This window comes from Crotalus tigris, unplaced genomic scaffold, assembly GCF_016545835.1.
Source record: "Crotalus tigris isolate CLP2741 ecotype Arizona unplaced genomic scaffold, ASM1654583v1 scf7180000024361.1375286210:1436186, whole genome shotgun sequence".
Taxonomy (NCBI): domain Eukaryota; kingdom Metazoa; phylum Chordata; class Lepidosauria; order Squamata; family Viperidae; genus Crotalus; species Crotalus tigris.
The window spans coordinates 270034-294802 of NW_024100529.1; the positions used below are offsets into that span (position 1 = coordinate 270034).

General features: G+C 42.1%; 1 protein-coding gene across 4 annotated transcripts; it reads right to left on the reverse strand.

The window, feature by feature from the left end:
• On the reverse strand, positions 1-24769 carry LOC120300862 (cytochrome P450 2J2-like). Of its 4 annotated transcripts, none has more exons than XM_039327386.1 (11): positions 24140-24769; positions 23387-23597; positions 17371-17533; positions 15262-15411; positions 13444-13604; positions 12033-12209; positions 6258-6399; positions 5028-5215; positions 4060-4201; positions 230-596; positions 1-174 (listed from the first exon to the last, which is right to left on the reverse strand). In XM_039327386.1, the coding sequence occupies exons 2-10, from the start codon at positions 23555-23557 to the stop codon at positions 406-408; spliced, it is 1485 nt and encodes a 494-aa protein (XP_039183320.1). In that variant the 5' UTR covers positions 23558-23597; positions 24140-24769; the 3' UTR covers positions 1-174; positions 230-405. The 4 variants fall into 4 exon arrangements, with proteins under 4 accessions (XP_039183320.1, XP_039183319.1, XP_039183318.1 ...); XM_039327385.1 differs by having other exon boundaries at positions 23387-23816; XM_039327384.1 differs by having other exon boundaries at positions 23387-24769.

The following is a 24769-nucleotide window of genomic DNA, read 5'->3' on the forward strand; positions in this document are numbered from 1 at the left end:
GGTGTTTCTTCACTGGAGGTTTTTAAGAAAAGCCTGGACAGTCACATGTCTGAAATGGTACAGGCAGGTTTCCTGCTTGAGCAGGAGGTTGGGCTAGAAGACCTCCAAGGTCCCTTCCAGCTCTATGCTGATTCATCGATTGAGTAGTCATTCAGTAAGGCAGTGTTTCCCAAACTTGACAATTTTAAGGCATGAGGACTTCAACTCCCAGAATTCCACAGCCAGCAACGCTGGCTGTGGAATTCTGGGAGTTGAAGTCCACATGCCTTAAAATTGTCAAGTTTGGGAAACACTGCAGTAAGGTAAGAAAAGACAATCCTGAGCGTGATAGATTCACTAACTGTTGAACAAGAGACAAATCGTAATACGAATTTTAACAAGGGAGCCTCTCGTTATTTGTCCATATTAGGGTGTCCTAGTACGAGGAATAGCACAAATCTTGTAAGGAGAGGGGTGCACAGTCAGTCCTAGTACGCACTCTTGACTGAGCGTTTCCACTCCTTCTGGTGGCTCCAGTCTGAATGTCCACAGCAGGCTGGTAAAGATGTGGAAGAGCTCAATCCTTGCAAGGAGCTCTCCCAAGCAGGCCCGAACTCCTACACAAAAAGTAAAGGAAAAGCAGGAAATCAACACTAATCCACTGGGATTATTCATAAAGCATTTGATCCACTTTGCAACCACCCTAGGAAAGCAATTTGAGCTGGTGACAGAGCGTCAGAGAAGCATCCCAAGTTCCCCAAAGGGCTACGGTTGGTTACAGTTCAATGCAATCTGTAGTCCAGTTTATCTCGTTGTACGAGCATAGCTAGTGGAGTCATTAATGCTTTAAAATACAGTTATCAAGTGAATCTAAAAAAAATGGGATAATAGATAGATAATAGATAGATCAACTGCTTTGGCAATTTCATTTCTATTAAATATAAAACTTTTCATGCCCCATTTAAATCACAGAGGATAATGGGAAGTTTTTCTAGCCACTAGCCTTTTCCCACTCTTCCTTTCCCTGTTTCTTCCCTCTTTCTCTTTTGACGGCACTGAACACCCCCAAGAGTTCTGAGCTGACATGCAGATGATCCGCCCGTTGATCACTTTATATTTTCCCTGGAGTTCAAAATATTTCTAGCTCATATCACAGTAGCATTATTCCAACTTTCTATAACAAGGAAAAGAAGCTGTTATTTGGACAGGAGATTCTAAAGTGCCCAGAAAGAGAAGACGGGTACAAGAATTCCGCTAAAATGTGGTTGTTAAGTCCTCGAGTTAATGGCGAAAGAAGAGCACACATTCTGAAGCCAACAACTGCTTTATTCTTCTTCTGCTCACTCCAACACAACTCTGAGGCTCGCAGGCCTCTCTCACACTAAATAGAATCCCCGGGCAAAAAGGTTACATGAGATGGTGCGCTTTCGTGCCTTGCGCATGTGCGCAGGCTGGCGCCACTTAGTCTGGTCCCGGGCAGCTTGCAACAGCCCAGGACTATAGCAATGTCCCGAGCCTGATTTTGCAGGCTCAGGACACAACAGTGGTCATAGGGGTTTCTTCGGCAGACACCTTTGCCATCCTCAGGGGCTACCACTCTGCCCTTCAGTTCAAGACAGAGACTCAGGGATAGACCTGTTGAGGGGCTGCATATTTCACTTGAGAGTCCACTTGGCACTTTTCCTATAATGCAACCCAGTTACTTCAAGCCATTGCTGTTGTCATCCCACACTAGCAGCACCTGACATACTGTAGGGAGCTTGAATTTGCATCATGGTGGTTATCTCAAAGGTGCTTTTTCAGGAGGGAACTGGACTTTCTTGTTTTTCTTTGAAGACATTTCGCTTCTCACCCCAGAAGCTTCTTCAGCACTGATTAGATGGTGGGGGAATGGAAGGATTTATACTCCTTGCAGACAGCTGGTCATTTGCATTCTCTTAGAGAATCGTTGAGGCCACCTGGAGGTTCATCTGTGTCCTCAGAGTCACCTGAGTAGTGCAAATCGGTGTGGAGCCTTCTTGGAACTGCTGATGAAAAGGGTGTATTGTAGACTAGAGATAGATGATGTCATATCCCCCCCCCCTCTATTGACACCATCTATCTCTAGTCTACAACACAATCCTTTCAACAGTTCCAAGAAGGCTCCACACCCATTTTCCCTACTCAGGTGACCCTGAGGACACAGATAAACTAATAATAATAATGATGATGATGATGATGATGATGATGATGATGTAGACAAAATGCCAAATCCAGTCTGAACATCTGGCTGACTGTGCAATGATCCAAAATAATAATACTAAAGTTGGAAGGGACCTTGGAGGTCATCTAGTCCAACCCCCTGCTCGGGCAGGAAACCCTACACCATTTTGGACAAATGGCTGTCCAGTCTCTCCTTAAAAACTTCCAGTGTTGGAGCATTTACCGCTTCTGGAGGCAGGTTGTTCCACTGATTAATTGTTCTCACTGTCAGGAAGTTTCTCCGTAGTTCTAGGTTGCTTCTCTCCTTGATTAGTTTCCACCCGTTGCTTCTTGTCCTGCCTTCAGGTGCTTTCGAAAATAGCTTGATTCCCTCTTCTTTATGGCAGCCCCTGAGATATTGGAATACTGCTATCATGTCCCCCCTTGGCCTTCTCTTCGTTAAATTAGACATACCCAATTCTAGCAACCGTTCCTTATATGTTTTAGCCTCCAGTCCCCTAATCATCTTTGTTGCTCTTCTCTGTACTCTTTCTAGAATCTCAACATCTTTTTTACATCGTGGTGATCAAAACTGGATGCAGTATTCCAAGTGTGGCCTTACCAAGGCATTGTAGAGTGGCATTAATACTTCATGTGATCTTGATTCTATCCCTCTGTTAATGCAGCCTAGCACTGTGTTGGCCTTTTTGGCAGCCGCAGCACACAGCTGGCTCATATTTAGGTGATTGTCTTCTAGGACTCTGAGGTCCCTCTCACAGTTACTACTATTGAGCATGGTGCCACCTATGCTGTACTTGTGCATTTGGTTTTTCTTGCCTAAATGTAGAACCTTGCTTTTTTCACCATTGAATTTCATTTTGTTAGTTAGTGCCCAGTGTTCAAGTCTGTCCAGATTCTTCTGTATCTTAAGCCTGTCTTCTGGAGTGTTGGCTATTCCTGCCAGCTTGGTGTCGTCTGCAAATTTGATGAGTTCCCCATCTATCCCTTCGTCCAAATTGTTGATGAAGATGTTGAAGAGCACTGGGCCCAGAACAGAGCTCTGGGGCACCCCACTACATTAGGTGGCCTCAACAACTCTGTAAAAGAAGGCAAATGACCAGCTCTCTGCAAGGAATATAAATCCTTCCATTCCCCACCGCCCAGTCAGAGCTGAAGAAGCTTCTTGGATGAGAAGCGAAACGTCTTCAAAAGAAAAACAAGAAAGTCCAGCTGCCTCCTGAAAAAGCACCTTTGGAATAACCATGACCTGGATGATGGAGAATCTCCAAAGACATTGTGGTAGTTACTTTTACACTCCTTCCAACTGCAGTGAAGGTACCTAGCAGGCTGTTCTTTGCTGATGAACGTTCTTTTTCTTCTCTCATTTTCTCAAGTTGGAGCAAACTATTCTTTAAAGAATACCCAGAGGAAGAAACCATATCTGGGCCATTGTGAAAAGCTTCCCGGGATTCCTATTCACCTCCCACCTATTTCTGTTCATTCGTGAAGCCCACTTCAAGAAAAGCCATAGAGAAAAAGTGCCTCCAAGAACCCATTTCTATAGGCCTCTCCAGAAAGTCCATCTTGATGTCAGGAGAAATACGATTTCGGTAACCTCATGAACAGCAGTTCCCACAAGAGTAAGATTGACTGGAGTTAATTTAGCTGACTGCATTACTGAACCTGTACAGGGTAAATATAACTCCATGAGTTTTCTGGCTCAGTTAACTCTAATGAACACCAATCTTTCCCTCCATTGATCCGGTCACGTGTTGTGGAAAGAGAATCCTTACATTTTTACATTGCTCAAATCTCCAGATGTCACCAAGCAAATTTTTTTTTTTGCCTTTTTCACCCCCCTTTCTAAAATAAGCATCATTACTCATAACTGTACATTACCTGCTCCAAATGGAAGAAATGCTTCTTTTAACAAAAAATTCCCTTCTTTGTCCAAAAAATGATTTGGGTTGAACTCTTCAGGGGTTTCCCAATGTTCACGATCCGAAAGAACAGAACGGATGTCTGGAACAATAACAGCTCCCTGGAAGAAGGAAATCAGCTAACTTAAGCATTAGGACAGACGCGCCTCTTATTTCTCGGCTATTCCACTTCTCTCGCCCGAATGATTCAAACGCATTTTTTAAACTCCAAATACTTTTAATTGCACTTAAACTACAATTGCATGCATTTAATTTAGAAGAAGTGGGTTTAGCAACTTTAACGAAGAAGCTGAGATGAAGGTTGGGGTGAACCACAGGCTTGGTTGATTGCTTGATTCCAGAAATCCTTTCATACTCCTGCTCCATTTGAAGGGTGTTCATCCCAAAGTCCCCACAAACATTTAGCTGTTCACTTTGGGATGAGCACCCTTCGAAGGATGCAGGAGTATGAAAAGATTTCCAGGGAAAAAAATTGCAGACTACAAGATTCAGGTGACCCTGAGGGCACAGATAAACCTCAGAGTGGCCTCAACGACCCTCAGGGAGAATGCTAACAACCAGATGACTGCAAGGAATATAAATCCTTCCATTCTCTGCCATTCAGTCAGAACTGAAGAAGCTTATTGGATGAGAAGCGAAATGTTTTCAAGGAAAAAAACCCAAGAAACTCCAGTTGCCTTCTGGAAAAGCACCTTTGGGACAGGTTTTCAACTGCACATTTTCCGAGTTCACACACGGCATTAAGTATATTTTGCTTTGCCATGTTTGACTGACTCAACCCTGATTGGATGAATTCATACAATACTGTAAATTTACAAAACCATAAATTTACAACACACAAAGAGCGTACAAGTCAAAGTGTTGCTACAGCTAGAGCGACCCCTTAAAGTGCAACCCCAGGACTGCAAAAGGATCCATGTTCTATACCTTGGGGATGAGAAAACCTCTCAGATAGACGTCCTTCACACATTTTCTCGTCAGCCCATAAAATAAGGCATATTTATTTCGCATAATCTCATGAATCACGGCATTGGTGTAAGGTAGTGCTTTCTGATCTTTGTAAGAGATTGAGTGAGATGAACTGAAAAAGCCTTCCAGCTCTTTGTGTACTTTATCTGAGAAAGAGTGAAAAAGGAAGATTTATTTCAGATCCTGTAGTTTATCCCTGAAAAGAAATAAAGTGAACATTAAGAGATTATATACCACAGAGGAAAGAATTTAATAGAATTCCCATTAACATCCTAATATCAAGGACTGGAGGATTAGGATTGATCTGAGACTCAGGCACGCAACAAATTTTAGATTCCAATTGTGTTTTATGTTCCTCTGGAATAAGGGGAAACTTTACCACACAAAGTCAAACCTTCTCTTGTCCTATACTTCTGCTTATTTTATAGACCTTTATTTCTAAGTCAGGTTTTTATTATTTTGTTTTTCTTCCTAATTCCTTTTGTGTCCTGGTGTCAGGACCTGCCTCAAGTAGGTCTCCGAGAAAGCAGAACTCTTGAAACAGGCATTGTCTCAAAGGGAACTTTTTGTTGAGAGTTAGTGGTAGCGAGGAAGCAAAGTGAGGTCTGAGGAAATAGCGTGCACCAACAGTATATCAAAAGCAGAATTCGTTACTCCTCCCTCCAGGGTCCCACTGTCTGTTTGAATCGCAGCCAATCCACAGGTGGTATATTATTTTGGTAACTGGCTCCTTAGGCACGCTCTTCAAGGTCTCTCTTGGTTTCATTTCCCTCCGGCTCCAAGCGCAACCCGTCGTCCAGATAAGGGTGATGTTATTCGGCTGCATTCCTTCCCCTGGGAGAAGAGCAATGTGGCATGGGCAAAGCAAAGCATATTGTACTATCCCCGCAACAGATTTCCCCCTCCCAACAGAATGGCAGGGCCCCCAAAATGGTTATAGAGCATCTATAGATTAGCAAGAATAGTAATACATTTCTTTGGCACCTGGTTTCCTGCCTTTTTACACAAATAACAGGTAGGAACAGAATGCAAATGTAAAGAAACTAAAGAAAAAGTCGACCACCTAGTTAGTTGCTACAAGATGATTGCACAGACTGGCTACAAACCACGGCAAGACAAATTAGCATTGTAGCATCAGCAAGAAACACTTTTTGAAACAGGCTGCTGATCTACATCACTTTGTCCCACCTTGGATATCCAGATGAGTTGCCATGAGAAGCAACGCCCATAGTAGAGAAGCTGAAGTTGTATCTGTCCCAGCAATCAAGAGGTCAAAAACACAGTGAGTCAAGTTGTCTTCATCATAAGTAGAATTGGGATCATCTTTGCTCTAGGAATAATAATAATAATAATAATAATAATAATACCACCACCGAGGGACTAATTCTGGCTGCACAAGACCAAGCCTTAAGGATAAATGCATACAAAGTCAAAACTGAGAAGACAGCAACAGACAGTAAGTGCCGCCTATGCAGAGAAGCTGAAGAAACAGTGGACCACCTGGTAAGCTGCTGCAAGAAGATTGCACCGACTGACTACAAGCAGCGGCATGACAAACTAGCAACAATGGTGCATTGGAATATCTGCAAGAGATATCACTTGCCTGCAAACAAGAACTGGTGGGACCATAAAATAGAGAAAGTCATAGAAAATGAAAATGTTAAATTGCTCTGGGACTTTAGAATTCAAACAAACAACACCTGCCACATAACACTCCAGACTTAACAAATGTCAATAAGAAAAGTCTGGATAGTGGACATGGCAGTGCCTGGAGACAGCAGAATAGACAAGAAAGAACTGGAGAAAATAACAAAATACAAAGACCTACAAATAGAAATAGAAAGACTGTGGCAAAGGCAAGCAAGGGTAGTACCAATAGTAATAGGCGCCTTGGGTGCAATCCCAAAACAACTGGAGCACCACTTGAACACCATTGGCATTGACAAATTCCCCTTTAGTCAATTGCAAAAGGCGGCCTTACTGGAAACTGCTTCCATCCTGCGACGATATCTGTAATACCATCAAACATCCACATCTGCCTATCCCAGGTCCTTGGTAAGGACTCGATAGGTAGACAAAAATGCCAAATCCAGTCTTAACATCTGGCTGACTGTGCAATGATTAACAACAACAACAACAATGATGACAACGATGACGACGACGATGATGATGAAATGGTATTGTTACTAAATGCTTCCCCAACCTAATGTCTCCTGGTTCTACTCCATGGGCCATCTTGTCTGGGGAAAAGAGGACTTGAAAACCATCCAAGTTAATAGGTATCATCACCAACTCTTACAATAATGGAGTCCATCAGTTAATTATGTGGTATATGAAGATTTGCTTTCTTGTGCCTGTTCTAATTTTCCTTTCTATGAGTTTTATTTCAAGAACCCAGTTCCTAAAGTTTGAAGAGAGAGAGGGAAAGTTTTTCCTGTTTTCTTTAATACATATAGATCATGACCCTTAGTTGTAACATATTTAAGCTAAAAGCTTTTTAACATTCAACCTTCTCCTATTAAGGAAGGTGATTTACCATTTTAGCTCTGCCACGCCCTGTAGACTTACCTCACAGGGCTCCCATTACACAGTCTGGCTCCTGCTGACCCAGCAGTTCAAAAGCAGGCAACCGTGAGCAGATACCACTTTGGTGGGCAATTTAATGGGAATGTGAAATGAACCCCCACGTGGGCGTCCCCCAAGCGCTTCTATGCTCCTGACACGACCGTAGTAATAGTATCCCAGAGAAAAATCTATGTGATTGTTAAAAGTAGAAAACTGACTGGGTGGTACATAATCATTTTTTTAAACAAGTTTTATTAATTTTCCATTTTAACAAAGCTTTAGGTATTAAGGAAGCAACTTGGTGGTTGGGTAATACATAATCCAATAACGCATTTTTCCACACATATATCAGTTTACAGCATCAAAAATTTCCTCTCTGTTTCCCTTAGTTATTATACCAAATTTCAGATTAATATGTTCATATTAGTAAAGTTGGAAGGGACCTTGGAGGTCATCTAGTCCAACCCCCTGCTCGGGCAGGAAACCCTACACCATTTCGGACAAGTGGCTGTCCAGTCTCTTCTTAAAAACTTCCAGTATTGGAGCATTTACTGCTTCTGGAGGCAAGCTGTTCCACTGATTAATTGTTCTCACTGTCAGGAAGTTTCTCTTTAGTTCTAGGTTGCTTCTCTCCTTGATTAGTTTCCACCCGTTGCTTCTTGTCCTCCCTTCAGGTGCTTTCGAAAATAGCTTAATTCCCTCTTCTTTATGGCAGCCCCTGAGATATTGGAATATTGCTACCATGTCCCCCCTTGTCCTTCTCTTCGTTAAACTAGACATACCCAATTCTAGCAACCGTTCCTTATATGTTTTAGCCTCCAGTCCCCTAATCATCTTTGTTGCTCTTCTCTGTACTCTTTCTAGAGTCTCAACATCTTTTTTGCATCGTGGTGACCAAAACTGGATGCAGTATTCCAAGTGTGGCCTTACCAAGGCATTGAAGAGTGGTATTAATACTTCACGTGATCTTGATTCTATCCCTCTGTTAATGCAGCCTAGCACTGTGTTGGCCTTTTTGGCAGCTGCAGCACACTGCTGGCTCATATTTAGGTGATTGTCTACTAGGACTCCGAGGTCCCTCTCACAGTTACTACTATTGAGCATGGTGCCACTTATGCTGTACTTGTGCATTTGGTTTTTCTTGCCTAAATGTAGAACCTTGCTTTTTTCACCATTGAATTTCATTTTGTTAGTTAGTGCCCAGTGTTCAAGTCTGTCCAGATCCTTCTGTATCTTAAGCCTGTCTTCTGGAGTGTTGGCTATTCCTGCCAGCTTGCTAGTTATAGCTCAATCATTTAAAACATTTATCAACAACTTTTGATTTGTATGCCTTCAAATCCTGTTTTTAACTTTTACCTGGTTTCAATTACAGTATTCCAGTTAGCTTAATGTCCGTAGTATTTAAATTTCGGATAGCCCAAGGTTCCCTTAGTTCATTACAAAATAGTTATCATTTCTAAAATAGACTTATATTTATTCAGATAAATTCTAAGTTTATTCCATAATCATATTCATCGCTTGCTAATAAAATAACTTTTATCCTCTGAGTCCATCTTCTATGTTATAATTCAAAACTATTATTCTAGTAATTAATTTATTTCCCTTATAAATATAAATCCTAAATATTACATCAATTGATATCTTTTAAAATCTCCTTATCCCATTAAGTACGATTTAAAGCTCTTCCATTAGAGGTCACATAAAGAAAACCATTTTTAAGTCTAACTCTGGCCTTCCTTTTGTGCCAAACAGGTTTCCATAACAGGGCTTTTAAATCCTTGAATAGATCTCCCTTCATTCCTGCATATGTCATTTGAATCAATGGAGACCATCCAGTCACCAGCCTGTCAGAGAAGCTAATCCCTTCATAGTCATTAAATTGTTGGCCTGATAGTTTAAATCTCCATATTTGGCTTAATGTATTTGTCATGAGTTCAGGCTGATCTGATTTCAGCTGGTTTTGATGAAAGGTCATATTCAGTGTTGTAGTTGTTTTTTGGTCGTATGGGTTATCTGAATTCTCAGTGCATGGTGTATTTAAGTCTTCAGCATCTTCCGTCTTAGTGTTGTTTTCCTCAATTACTGTTGTTGTTGAAGTTGCAAATTCTTTGGATGCAATTAAAGTTTGGATATTAAAGTTCTGAGTAGATTGTAGCTGGCATTCTTTGAAATCCACTTTCATATTAATTCCTTCTTCTTCTGTTGTATTTTGGGTTGTAAGTTCATCTATTGAGGTCAGGGCTGCGTTTTGTAGCTATAAGGTGGTACGTATATCTTTCAGTCTGGAATTCATTTGCTCAGTACCCTCTAAGATTTTTTCAAGTATAAATTTGAAGTTAAGCTGTGGGTGGTGTTCCTCCATTTCTGTGGTATTTGCAAATAGTCCTTTAGTGGAGGCTATTTTTAATAAAAGCCAATAGGAATCCACCTCCACTGTAGAAAATTATTTTTACCACCCAGCTGTTTCAGGTTCTTATCTTTTTTGATAATGTCAAGGACAAATTTTAGTCTCAGAAGTCTCCCAGTTTAAAAAAAAAAAATTCACTTGCTGTACCATGTTTCGCCACAAGATGTCCCTAGTGCCATGCACAATTAAGCTGTTATCCACTTCAAAGAAGAAAAAAAGAAATATTCCTCTTTTTTTCCAGCTTAGCAAACGAACAAAACAATAAGTCTCTGTAAGAATAAAGAACTTTTTGAGAGCCCAGGTATCCAGAAATTACGTCCAAATATTTAGTCATTTAGTCTAGCTGTTCTATTTTTTTTCCTTGCCTTAGCTTTACATTCCCAAAGTAGGCAGGAGCCGCAGAATTGAGAAGGGGGAAGAAGGTATTCACAGGCTTTTACAGGAAAATAGATGGGAAACAGGAAAGGTAAGGTCTCACCCAACTCCTCCAGGTTGCTTTCGTCATGCTTACTAGTGCTTTGGGCTTTCGGCAGGAACGGCTTAGTGATCGGCCATGTTAATGGCCGATCTTTTCTTTGTTGGTCCAGAGGAGCTGCCTCGGATCCAACGGAAGGGTTGCTGCTCGTCGAGGGTCCTCCTCAGTGGTGGTCGCCCTCCAGGGCGACTTTCGACCCTTTGCAGGGTCTTCCGACAAAGAAGGACCGGACAGCTGGGAGAGCAGCCTCTCTAGACGTCTGCCGGAGCCGCGATCACAAACTGGAAGCCGGGTGGTACATAATCATTATCAATTGCTATTTTAGTGTCCTCTTGGGCACTTTGCCCAGCTGTAGTGTATTTTTTTCAAAATGTGGCAACCGGCGCTATACCCACTATTCCAAACTTGCATATGATTTAAAGAACAGTATTGTTATGTTGGCATTTTTTGTTTCAATCTCTTTTCCAATTGGATTTTCCTTTTTATATGCCAATTGCACACTGAGTTACCCCTTCCACTGAACTGCCATTATTTGGCATTGGAAAATAGTCTTTTTGCTGCTCAGTTGCAAACCACTCAAGCCACATCAATGTAGATGTGAACTTTCCCCATTGTGCGTCATCTGGCATCATTTAAATTTAACCAGTCATAATGAAAATAATGAACACATTCTACTTGTTTCTTCCCTCCGTAGAGAAAACTGCTGAGTCTTTACAGTGCTGCAGAAGTACAGATCCAGTTTCCCAAAGGTACATCACTGTGGGCAATTTTGAATTTTGAGCACCCACTTTAAAGCATTCAAGCCTTCCCCCGGATAGCCACACACTCCAAAGCACTTTTCTTCAGATATAATCAGAATTCTTGAGCAATTGGAACATTCGTTCATATTAACAGAATAACAGAGTTGGATGGGATCTTGGAGGTCTTCTAGTCCAACCCCCTGCTCAAACAGGAGACCCTATATCATTTCAGACAAGTTATTGTCCAATCTCTTCTTTAAAACCTCCATTGTTGGAGCATTCACAACTTCTGGAGGCAAGCTGTTCCACTGGTTAATTGTTCTCACTGTCACGAAATTCCTCCTTAGTTCTAGGTTGCTTCTCTCCTTGATTAGTTTGCATCCATTACTTCTTGTTCTGCCTTCAGGTGCTTTGGAGAATAGCTTGACTCCCTCTTCTTTCTGGCAACGCCATAAATACTGTAATTTTGGTATCATGTCACACCTAGTCCTTTTTTTCATTAAGCTAAACATACCCAATTCTTTTATTTCTATTTTTAAAATCTATCAGCTATCCATACAAGGACAGGGCCAATGGCTTTGTGACTCTAGAACGTTTGAGGAGGAACATTGTCAAATGCTTTTTAAAACAGTTCATTCTGGCCTCAATTTTTTTTAAAGAAAACAATCAAATATTACCAATCACTCAAGGAATCTTCTGATTGATTCTGTATGCCCAGTCACAGAATACATTGTTTCTTCATCCAGCAATATTCCCAGGTATTATCAGATACTTACTTTCTCCATTTGAAGGAGATAGAAATCAGTTAAATCTTGAGGTTCGTGCAGACTTGGGTATTCCTTATGCTGTTTGATCTCCTTTTTTATAAATGAAAGAATCATCTCTGCAGAAAGTGAGATAGTCTGGTGAGGGCCTGGCAGATGTTTCATTATATGTGGGAAACATTCATAGAGCTACCAAAAGGAAAAGGATGGGGAGAATGAGTGCAGTTAAAATTTTGGACTATAAATTGCAAAATTAAGATTCAAGATAAAGTAGACGGAGATAGATAATCTAGACAGGTAATCTACATGTAGTCCTTGACTTACGACCCCAATTAAGCCCAGAATTTATGTTGCTAAGCGAGAAATTTCTTGAGTTGTGTCCCATTTTACGACTTTTCTTGCCACATTTGCTAAATGAATCACTGCAGTTGTTAAATTAGTAACACGGTCATTATCTGATTAAATAAGAACTTCTGTTAATGAGCATAGAGCTAGTGTTCTGGAAAATTCCAAATTAACTCAGGTGAGAAGGAGAATAGAATAGAATAGAATAGAATAGAATAGAATAGAATAGAATAGAATAGAATAGAATAGAATAGAATAGAATAGAATAGAATAGGATAGGATGGGATGGGATGGGATGGGATGGGATGGGATGGGATGGGATGGGATGGGATGGGATGGGATAGCGTAGGATAGCGTAGGGTAGCGTAGGGTAGCGTAGCGTAGGGTAGGGTAGGGTAGAATGGGATGGGATGGGATAGGATAGCATAGGGTAGGATAGGGTAGAAGAGAAGAGGAGAGGAGAGGGTAAGGTAGGGTAGGGTATAGGAGAAGAGAAGAGAGAAGAGGAGAGGAGAAGAGAAGAGAAGAGAAGAGAAGAGAGAATGGAATGGAATAGGATAGGATAGGGTAGGGTAGGGTATAGGAGAAGAGAAGAGAAGAGAAGAGAAGAGAAGAGAAGAGAAGGGCGTGGCATGGCGTGGCGTAGGGTAGGGTTGGGTAGGGTAGGGTAGGGTAAGATAGAATAGAGTAGAATAGAATAGAATAGAATAGAATAGAATAGAATAGAATAGAATAGAATAGAATAGCTTTATTGTCACTTTGAATGTACACTAATCGGTATACATTAAAATGAAATTTCATGGCATACAGCTCTCAAAGGGTCACCACATAAATATGACAAAAATAAATAAATAAATACAGAATTATTCCTACACTCACATATATCATATGACACAGAGAAACAACAGTCTAATTCGGGTTATGTATACATGTGCAAGAAAAACGAATCTTGCGAGCTTACCAGACAGATGGCATTACCCTATTAGAGAACCGGGGAGTCCTGCTGGAAATACTTCAAAACCTCCTCTCAGAGAGGAGCAAGAGAAACAGACCGTAAAGCAAGAATACTGCTACTTACTGCGTAATAGAAGGTGGTTCCAAATTTTAAGACATTAAAACTGGCTTCCATCAGCTTCGCAAAGTTTTTGTCTTCAACAGAAAAGCGATGTCCAAAAGCTTGAGCACAGATTACATTGCAGACCGATTTCATGATGGGAAGGGAGGGGTCAAACGGCTGCCCTGAAAACAAAATTAATAGCCACATGAATTCTCCTTCTCCTGATTATGCCAAAATTGAGGTGTCTGGCAGACCTTATTAGAAGAGGAAAGGTTGGGAGTCCTTATTTATTTTTGATAAACTGACTTTCTGTTGAGAATGTGAAATTCACAGGCTATAGCATAACCAATATCTTATGCCCCCAAAAATTTCAATATTCTTGACTCTACCCCAGATTTCTTAATCACTGGGAAGTCAATCATCATCATCATCATCATCATAATAGTAGTAGTAGTAGTAGTAGTAGTAGTAGTAGTAGTGTAGTAGTAGTAGTAGTAGTAGTAGTAAAGTTGGAAGGGACCTTGAAGGTCTTCTAGTCCAACCCCCTGCTAAAGCAGGAGACCCTATACCAGGGCTAGGCAACCTTGGCTCTTTTATGACTCGTGGACTTCAACTCCCAGAATTCCTGAGCCAGCATGGGGGAACTATGGCTCCTTCATGACTTGCGGACTTCAACTCCCAGAATTCCTCAGCCAGCGTGGGGGAACTATGGCCCCTTCATGACTCATGGACTTCAACCAGAATTCCTGAGCCAGCATGGGGGAACTATGGCCCCTTCATGACTCGTGAACTTCAACTCCCAGAATTCCTGAGCCAGCATGGGGGAACTGTGGCCCCTTCATGACTGGTGGACTTCAACTCCCAGAATTCCTGAGCCAGCATGGGGGAACTATGGCCCCTTCATGACTGGTGGACTTCAACTCCCAGAATTCCTGAGCCAGCATGGCTCAGCTTGGAAACCTCTCTCTTTCCCCTCAGCATGGCTGGCTCAGGAATTCTGGGAGTTGAAGTCCACAAGTCATAAATAGCACAGGTTGCCTACCCCTGCCCTATACCCTTTCAGATAGGTGCCTGTCCAGTCTTTTCTGAAAAACCTCCAGTGGTGAATCACCCACAATTTTTAAAGGCAAGCTGTTCTGCTGGTTAATTGTCCTCACTGTTAGGAAGATTCTCTTTAGTTCTAGGTTGCTTCTCTCCTGGATTAGTTTCCATCCATTGTTTCTTGTCCTGCCTTCAGGTGCTTTGGAGAATAGGTGGAACCCCTCTTCTTTGTGGCAGCCCCTCAAATGCTGAAATACTGCTATCATGTCCCACTTAGTGCTTCTTTTCTCTAGGCTGGCCATACCCAATTTCTGCAACCATTCTTTATATGTTTTAGTCTCCAGGCCCTTAAGCATCTTAGTTGCTTAGCTCCTAGCCTCAACCACCACCTGTTCTTGAACAGGAGTTGTGACTCCAGGAGAAGACCCAGATTACCAGATCAGGCTCTAAATGTAGATTGTTAGACACATTATTAGGCTTATTACACATAAGAACATGTTCTGTAGTCAGACTTCAATAAGATGTTTGAAGTCTAAAGTCTCCTTTTTGATAAAATAGAACAGTGTGAGATAGAGGCTCCCGTTACCAGACAGATTTCCTGCTGGTTGTATAGTCAGAGCCTTAATAATTCTATCTCAATATGAAGAGTAATTCCCCCTGTGTGACGTGGCTAAAATAAGCGAGACACACTTTTGTGATGTTTGCCTTCTGGTGACCTGTCTGGTGTTAATGGCTCCAGTACAGTTATACTCAAGCCAACATCATCATCATCATCATCATCATCATCATATCGCATACCCTTTTTATCTGCAAAGAATTCCACAAGCTGTTGGGCTTCCTCTTGGATTTGGGATTCCATGCCACTTTTCCCCAGTCCCAACATCCTCATGGTAACAACACCAAACCGTCTTTGTTGTTTCCAGGTGTGACCGTTTGAAAAAATAATACCTAAAGCCATCAAGGAACACCAAAAAGGGATTGTTCACAAAAAAATCCCAAGCCACACATGCAATTTATGCTCCTGCACTGAAAAATCCATCACTTTCCACCCAGCTTTGATATTGAATAGTAATCTATGTCTAAGAAAATGTGGACAACCAACAATCCTTATGGAAAACATGGAGCTCTAATCACATGGAAAGCTTTGACTGATACCAAGGGAAGTGATATTACAGAATTTCACCTTGCCTGCATGAGAGTTCTGTGGACACTTTTAACCTCGCAAATGTGCTACTTTCTACTTTCCCATCTACTTTCTGTACGTTCAAGGCTCCTTACACCTCACATAAATATCGGAGAGAAATCTTTCAAAAATATTCTTATGAATGCAGTCAGATGGCTATGTTTAAGCATACGCATATTTCCTCCATCATTTTCAAATGAGACCTGTTCTACCTTGATTTGTCTATGAAAAAATGTTCATTTACTGATCTCGTTCCTCATGGAATTCACTCCATCCTCTCCCTCATGAGAGTAAATTGCAATTTCCCAATTTCCCAAAACCAAGAATTGCTTCTAAGCAGTTTTCTTTGTTGTTCCTTATCTATAGACAGACATTTTGCCAAATTACCGTATATGCCGGCGTATTAGGCGACCCGGCGTATAAGACGACCCCCGTCTTTATCGCCGAGCCGCATTCCTAGAACGTCGTCTTATACACCGGAAACTACCAGTATTTCCGCCGTATAAGACGACTCGGCGTATAAGACGACCCCCGTCTTTGGTGCCGAGTTTAGCGCTTCCGGAAGTCGTCTTATACGCCAGCATATATGGTACTTGCATAATTAAAGACAGACACTGAGAACTTTTAAGGAGGCGCTATCTCAACCCTCTTTCTACCAAACTATCTAAACTTTGCTGTCTCTTGGTCCTCTGGACCCCTCCCTCCTGGGACTCCAGACTGGGCCTGTGACAATTCGCCCCAGTCAATTCATTATGGCCAATACACAATGGCCAAGTTGCCACGGCCATCTTGCCACAGTCAACTCACTGTGGGACAACTCGCCATGCCACTTCGCCACAGGACAACTCACTGGGGACAAGAGTTATACTAATATCAAAGAAATAGTGGGATAGAATCATTAAAGAAAGGATGCCAAAGGAGGGACAGAATGAAATGTGAATGGCAAAAATTAAAATATATTTTTATTTATTTTAAATAATTAAATATAATTGTTAAATTCTCCTGTAGTGAGTTCTCCCATGGCAAGTTGGCTGTGGTGAGTGGTCCAGCAGTGAGTTGGCTGTAGTGAGTTGGCCATGGTGAGTTGGCCATGGTGAGTTGGCTATGGTGAGTTGGCCGTGGCGAGTTGGCCGTCGTGAGTTGGCTGTGGCGGGTTGGCCTTGGTGAGTTGGCCATAGTGAGTTGGCCGTGTTGAGTGGCCGTGCTGAGTTGTCCATGGTGTGTTGTCCATGGTGTGTTGGCTGTGGCGAGTTGGCCGTGGCGAGTTGGCCGTGGTGAGTTGGCCGTGGCGGGTTGGCCATGGTGAGTTGGCCGTGGCGGGTTGGCCATAGTGAGTTGGCCGTGCTGAGTGGCCGTGCTGAGTTGTCCATGGTGTGTTGGCCATGGTGAATTGGCTGCAGCGAATTGGCTATGGGAAGTTGTCCCATTCCGACCCAGACTACATTCTGGCTTTACTATAGACTACACTCCACCACATGCTTGATTTATTTTACCAACCAGGTGTGACTGCCTACGTCCTCACTATATGGTTGAAAAATACAAAGCAATAGGTACTGGCATATTTCATATTTACTGGCAGATATGAAAGCTAAGGAAAACGTGGGTTTCTTTTCACGAGATGCTTCTCCAGACCTCACCAGGACAACACTACTATCGTCCATGTTGATTTCAGTGCCACAATGCAACAAGACAGAACAGAGTAACTCCCTGCAGTTTTGACTTACCCTTGGTTTTGGTGATCTCTGAAATAAAAGGTGACACTGGGCGATCAGCAAAGAATTCTGAAGTCTCAATCAGTGCCTCTTTCACCGCTTGGTATCCAGAGAAAATGATCAAATGGAAATTGCCTGCCCACATAGAATAGACATTCCCATAATGCTTTGCCAGCTGCAGTTTGGAACAGGGAAAAACAATGTTCTCTATTAATACACCTAATTGGAGACGAATATGAAACTTCAGTTTGTTTCCTATTTCTTGCCTTTTACCTTCCCTTTTCACACTATGTTTGTCTAGAACTCACCAGGATAGCTGTTATCCAACTAATCAAAGAGAGACCCAGCCTCCAACTAAGGAGAAATTTCCTGACAATTAAGATTTAAGATAACCTTTACTGTGGGCTCACTGGCACACATTAAAAATGAAAATTTGTTGCCTGTTCTCAAAAGAAAGTATATATCTACCTATACACATAATAATACATTCTATATCAGTGGTTCTCAACCTGTGGGTCGGGACGCCATTTGGGGTCGAACGACCATTTCACGGGGGTCGCCAAACAACGCAGTCCGCCATTTTCCCCCCCTTTTCCTTAGCTGTGCTACTCCCTTTTATTCTATTGGCTTTTGAAAGCCAATAGAATAGCCTCTCTTGAATAGAGTCTAATTCTATTGGCTTTCAAAAGCCAATAGGAATTGTCCAGGCTGTCTCTGCCCTGCTGAGCCCGCCCAAAGTCCCATTCTGCAAACAGTGCTGCACCAGTTGAGTAGTCCTCGACTTACGACCGGTTGAGTAGTCCTCGACTTACGACTGGTTGGGGGGTCGCGGCATTAAAAAGGTTGAGAACCACTGTTCTATATCTATATCTATATCTATCTAGAGAGAGAGAGAGAGGGAGGGGGGGAAAGATGGAAGTTTTATTGTTTCTTTCTCTTTTGTTGCAGGCAGGCCAGAGGAAGAGAGGGTAGTTTGGAGAGTTTTAATTCGTTTCCCTCATTGCAGTAAGGTAGGCAGAGCGAGAGTTAGGGAAGAGTTTGACATACATCTTTTAGTGGGAGATAAGGGGTTTTTTCTTTATAGGATCAGCTGGGGGAGATAAAAAGGGATTACATGGAGTGAGGTCAGAAAGGAGTGAGGAGAGCGGACAAGGGAGGCCTCTGCCAGTGCCAGAGATTGGTTGCCATTGTTCTAGGCAAGTTGTTGTCATCAAAGACAGATTAACATCGTTCTGGGCAAGTTGTTGCAAGATGCTGCTCAAGCATCTCTTACCTGCCAAGTCCTGGATAGAAGGGAGTGAACTACCCATAATCTTTTCTGCCATCCTCACCACTCTCTGCAGCACCATCCTGTCTGAAGCAGTGATGCTTCCAAACCAGACAGTAATGTAATATGACAGGATGCTCTCTCACACAAAGTTTATTATTACAGCCATAGGCCAATTAGCTCTCTTGAAGTCCAAGACGCTAGTTTGACTGTGTTCTATTGGTTGTGCTTCCATAATGTTGAATTCCAATATTGCATGATCATTTCCTCCCAGGGTCCCTATGGCTTCAACACCTTCTATCATTTCATCTCTGTTAGTGAGAATTGCATCCAAAATGGCTAATCCCCTAGTTCCCTTCTCTACTTTTTGGGAGACAAAGTTGTCTGCTAGGTTTGCCAGGAACCTGTTTGATCTTCCACTTGGTGCGGAGTTTGTCTCCCAGTTGATGTCAGGGCAGTTAAAGTCCCCCATTACTATTGTGATGTGCTTCCTACAAACAGTACCTTAGGTAGCTGGCTAGCAAAAAGTTCATCTATTTCCTCTGTTTGGTTGGGTGGCCTGTAGTATACACCTAGGGCAATGTCATTTCCCCCCCTTTTATATTGACCCAAATGCATTCAAGACAGTTTTTATCATTGTTGTGCTCTATTTTTGTAAAGATGTAGTTATTTCTTATATAGAGAGCAACTCCACCTCCTCTTTTATTTGGTCTGTTTCTTTTAAATAATTTAAATCCCTCTAGCTGTGTGTTCCATGTGTAGGTTTCATCTCACCATGTTTCCGTAATGGCAACAATATCGTATCTGCCCTCATTAACCTGAATTTCTAGTTCATCCTGTTTGCTGTTCATACTCTGTGCATTGGTGTATAGACATTTGAGTCCTTTATGACTGACCCTGTTTTTACTTTCTACATAACCTGTGTGGTGCCTGAGTTCCCCTATTGTCTTATCACCTATTTGATTAGTGCACGTTGTATGGCACTCGCTATTAGAGGCTTTATTTTGCTTGACAGCGAGGTTGGTATTCTTGTCCACACACACATCTATGTTACATACACTGATAGCCCTATAATTTTTAGATTGCCGGGGACAGGGTTGTTCTGTATCATTTAACTCACTGTCCCCGCTGTTTAGTTTAAATTTTTCTCCAGAAAATCTATGAATTTATAGCCAAGTAACTCAGTCCCTTTCTTTGATGGATGCAAACCATCTCTTTTGTACATCTTTTCATTGGACTAGCTACAGACATTGTGACTAATATATCCGAAGCCTTCCCCTTTACACCACTCCTTTAGCCACATATTGAATTCTGCTATATGCTGGCCTTTTCCATTTTGCTCCTTATACACTGGTAAAACCTCTGAAAAAGTAAGCCTACAGCCTATTCTGCTAAGTTCCTGTATCTGAGTTTCATCTTCAAGATCTGGCCTTCTAAAGGGCAGTCGGGGTTGACCTCCTCTAGGACTGACCGGTTTGATTGCCTTGCAGTCCAGGGGACTCGCAGGAGTCTTCTCCAGCACCAGAATTCAAAGGCCTCCATTCTTTGGCGCTCAGCCTTTCTTATGGTCCAACTTTCACAGCCATACATTGCAACTGGGAAAACCATGGCCTTGATTATACGTACTTTTGTTGGCAGGGTGACGTCTCTGCTTTTTAGTATGCTGTGTAGATTTGCTATAGCTTTCCTCCTCAGGAGCAAGCGTCTTTTAATTTCTTGGCTGCAGTCCCCATCTGTGTTGATCTTGGAGCCCAGGAAAATAACATCTGTCACTACCTCCATTTCTTCTCCATTTATTTGTCAGGAATTGAGAGGGCCGGATGCCATGATTTTGGTTTTCTTAATGTTGAGTTTCAAGCCAACTTTTGCCCTCTCCTTCTTCACCCGCATCAAGAGGCTCTTTAATTCCTCTTCACTTTCTGCCCTTAGAGTGGTATCATCTGAATATCTTAGGTTGTTGATATTTCTCCTGGCAATCTTAATTCCAACTTTTGTTTCATCTAGCCCTGCCTTTCTCATGATGTGCTCTGCATATAAGTTAAGTAGGTAGGGTGACAGTATACAGCCTTGTCGGACTCCTTTCCCAATTTTGAACCCATCAGTGGTTCCGTGTCCAGTTCTCACTGTTGCTTCTTGACCCGCATATAGGTTTCTTAAGAGACAAATAAGATGGTCTGGTTCTCCCATCTCTTTAAGAACTTGCCACAGTTTGTTGTGATCCACACAATCAAAGGTTTTAGCATAGTCAATGAAGCAGAAGTAGACATTTTTCTGGCACTCCCTAGCTTTCTCCATGATCCAGCGCATGTTGGCAATTTGATCTCTAGTTCCTCTGCCTCTTCGAAATCTGATATTACAACTTGTTATTGTCTAAAGGAGACTTGGCTTGAAGCGCAGACTATAGATAAGACTTTTGCAACTTTGCCAGATATTATCTGTGAGAAACCCAGCTGTGTTTTATACTCAGTAACAAAATTATTTTCATTCTCTGATCGTAAAGCTTTTAATTTAACACACCACTAAGAGAACATGGAAGAAGATCAGGAACAGATTCTGTTTATGTTGAAAGCAATTTATGAAACTATTCTTACAGCTAATCATTGAGACCCATAATCATAGACTTTTTGGACACTGGCAAAATAATGGCCACCTTGAAACACGATGGGACCACTGCCTGCTGCAGTGAAAGATTGAAAATATCTGTAACAACACAAGTGAACTTGTCTGCACATTCCCTAAGAATACACAAAGTGATATTATCTGGGCCTGCTGCTTTCCTAATGTTAACTTTCTGCAATGTCCACCGAACAGAGGTAATATAAAAGTTAAACACTTGCTTGTTAAGATGGGAGACAGGGCTGCTATTTGATGCCTCAAATCTACCAAAACAAAAATGTGTTCCGGTCATTTAAAAAGTCTGTGTCGCCTTTACCACACAATGGAGCCATCTGGATGCCCTGTCACATACGCCTGTGTTTGTTGGATCCTGAAAAAAGTTCTGAATTTTCCAACAATGGGCTTGTTTTGCTCCTTTTATGGCATTTTTCGAATTAGGTCTGGCTCTGGATTTAAAAGCCACATTCCAAGATTTCAACACCTTGTGAACCTCATATGTCATCCACAACAATGTTTTTAAGGACACAGACATCCTCAATGCACTTTTGAATATATGCAGACACAGTGGTGGCATAATCCTCTACATTTGGCATAATCCTCTACATATGTTGGTTATCTGTTGCCACGTCTTTAAACATACCCAATCCATGCACTCAAAGCAATCTTCTATAGCAGTGATGGCGAACCTTTTAGAGACCGAGTGCCCAAACTGCAACCCAAAACCCACTTATGCATCGTCGGGTGCCGGGTGGGTGTGGCCATTGGGTGGGTGTGGCCCATTGGGTGGGTGTGCCTGCGGTGGTAATGGCAGATTGGGTGGGACTAAAAAGTTCAATCAATCAATTCCAACTTTGCAAGATCTTCTTTTTTACTGCGAGAAGTTGAAATTGACTGATTGATTGAACCTTTTTTTTTTTTTTTGCACACAGTGGCAGAGGCCTAAAGCGAAAAGGTTTTATAAAACCCAGCTGAAGGCCTAGGACTGGGGCAACGGCACGCATGCCCACAGAGAGGGCTCTGAGTGCCGCCTCTGGCACCCGTGCCATAGGTTCGCCACCACTGTTTTATAGCTTCCTTGGATCATCAGCCCTCATCCTATGCAAACTGTCTGTCTGTCTCTGTGTCTTTTGTTCTAATTACAAAAGAAACATACCTCCAACTGCAAAAACTTCAGAGCATTCTCTACGATTACCCAGAGTAGAAGCAAAATAACCTAGAGTCATTTTTTCTAATTAAAAATGAAACATACCTCCAACTACAGAGATCAAAAGAGTCTCCTAAACTTCAGAGCATTCTCTACGATTACCCAGAGTAGAAGCAAAATACCCTAGAGCCAATAGGACATTATGCTCTGGGAAACCTTTGAAGATTGACACGAAAGACATGGAAAATATTTCCTTGTCAAATTCCATGGAGGAGCCAGGGAGACTGCACAGTGAAAATCTTGCTGAGGTTTGGGATATATGCCAAATTAACTATTCTCAAAGAAACCCTTTTTTGTGAGAGATGAGATTTAACTTGGACTGATGGAGATCAAATATATCCAATTACAAACAAAAAACAAAAAATCCAGCAGTAAATTCTGTACTATCTTTAATTATGGACACATTCACAAAACATCCTTCCCAACTTTCATTAAAGCCTAATAGATCTATTCACATTTAAAAAAGCTGAACTGAAGAAGCTTCTTGGATGACAAGTGAAACGTCTTCAAGGAAAAACAGAGTCCAGTTGTCTTTTGAAAAAGCACCCTTGGGACAACCATGACCTCGATGACTGAGAATCTCCATAGACACTCACATAAAAAGTATTAAATCAACCTTGTTGTGTTTGGTCTGACTATGCCGTATTGTTTGAATCCCGTCTACTAATTAAACAGACAAGCTAAGATGGGTGGTGTGTACACAACCAGTAGTTAATAGACCGAACGTGATTGTATAAACTGAAATTGCTCCAAAGGCAGATGTAGATGTATTTCAAGTCCGTCCTTCGTGGAAATTCTCAATCATTCTCTCTCGGGCAACCTCTCCCACAGATCTCTCATGGGCCTCTAAATACCATAAACAAGAACAAATAAAACCATCAAGTTGCTTTGCAACTTCCCCTTGGATGAAATTACTGAATGAAATAATGCAAAAGGTATACCTCTCTGAAAGTCCTCTCTGAATAGCCAGTCCCCAGCAACCACCATAGACTTCCGACCACAGGAAGTGGGAAAGGTCCCGGTGGGTAGCGTTTGCGTGACCAAATCTGTTTCACGTAGGAAAGAATCCGGCGTGGAATCCAAAGGATCAAAAGGAACAGTAGTTTCAACATCCTCCTTCCTTCTCACTCTCCAGTCTTAAAAAACTTGTGCCTGGAATATTTAGCTCCGATTAATGTTGAGCAGTCATGTGATGTAGTTAAGGTAAATTAAGCACTGTTCAAGTATGAGCTGTAGTGGTGCAGTGGTTAGAATGCAGTGTTGCAGGCTAATTCTGCCAACTGCCAGCAGTTCGATCCTGACCGGCTGAAGGTTAACTTAGCCTTCCATCCTTCCAGTAAAATGAGGACCCAGATTATTGGGGGCAATATGCTGAAGGGAGAGAAGTTAAAAGAATTACCACCCCGAGAAGCATAGAACCCTGTTTCTCTACCTGGAACACCGACATTACAAACTAGCAAAAACCCTGCAGAGGAAACTCAAATACCTGGTCAACAACTCAAATCAATAAACTCCCCAGAACACTTTCTCCAATGTATCCAACACACCAAGATCAATAAGGAAGAAATTATGGTTTCCTTCAATATCACCACCCTCTTCCTCTCGTTTGACATCGCCCTGGCTAACCCAAACCATTTACCATCTACTCATTAAACACCTACCCACAAGGATGATGCCATACCCACCATACTTACAAGGATGATGCCACTACAGAATACTCCATGCCCACAGAAACCATCACGAAACTTCTGGATCTATGCCTCAACACATCCTTCAAAGTCAAGGGGAAAATGTACAAGCAAGTGCAAGGTGCCTCGATGGGATCACCCATATCAGGCCTAATAACAGAAGCAGTTACGCAATGATTCGAATCCATAGCTCCACCCATCATCCAACCAAAATTCTAGACGCGCTACGTCGATGTCACCATTGTCATCATCAAATGCTCCCAAATCGAAGAAACACACCACCCACTTAACAACATATCCCCTGGGATCAAATTTACAGGTGAAGAGGAAACAGACAACAGACTCCCATTCCTTGGGACCGACACAAGGAGACTGGACAAAGGAGAACTGGAAACCTGTGTCTACTGCAGACCTACGCACACGGACCACATGCTCAGCTTCACAAGGGACCATTCCACTGCACACAATAGGTGTCCAGACTCTCTTCAGGAGGGCCAGGACACAGTGCAGCATCACAACACTAAGAAAAGTCGAAGAGAAATGGTTGCTGGATGTCTGTCATGCCTCCATCTGAGCCTGACTCCGAGAAAAACATGGAGTTCCCTGTTGAGGGCCAGGATGGGGTGTCTGTGGCTT

Bases quoted from the DNA above. Each gene is read 5' to 3' on its own strand.
- LOC120300862 (XM_039327386.1), bottom strand. From the start codon at position 23,557: ATGTTGAAACTACTGTTCCTTTTGATCCTTTGGATTCCACGCCGGATT. The intron at 17,534-23,386 runs GTATACCTTTTG...TCCAAACTGCAG, and splicing joins CAGAGAGGACTTTCAGAGAG to CTGGCAAAGCATTATGGGAA. The intron at 12,210-13,443 runs GTAAGTAGCAGT...TCCTTTTGGTAG, and splicing joins GAACCACCTTCTATTACGCA to CTCTATGAATGTTTCCCACA.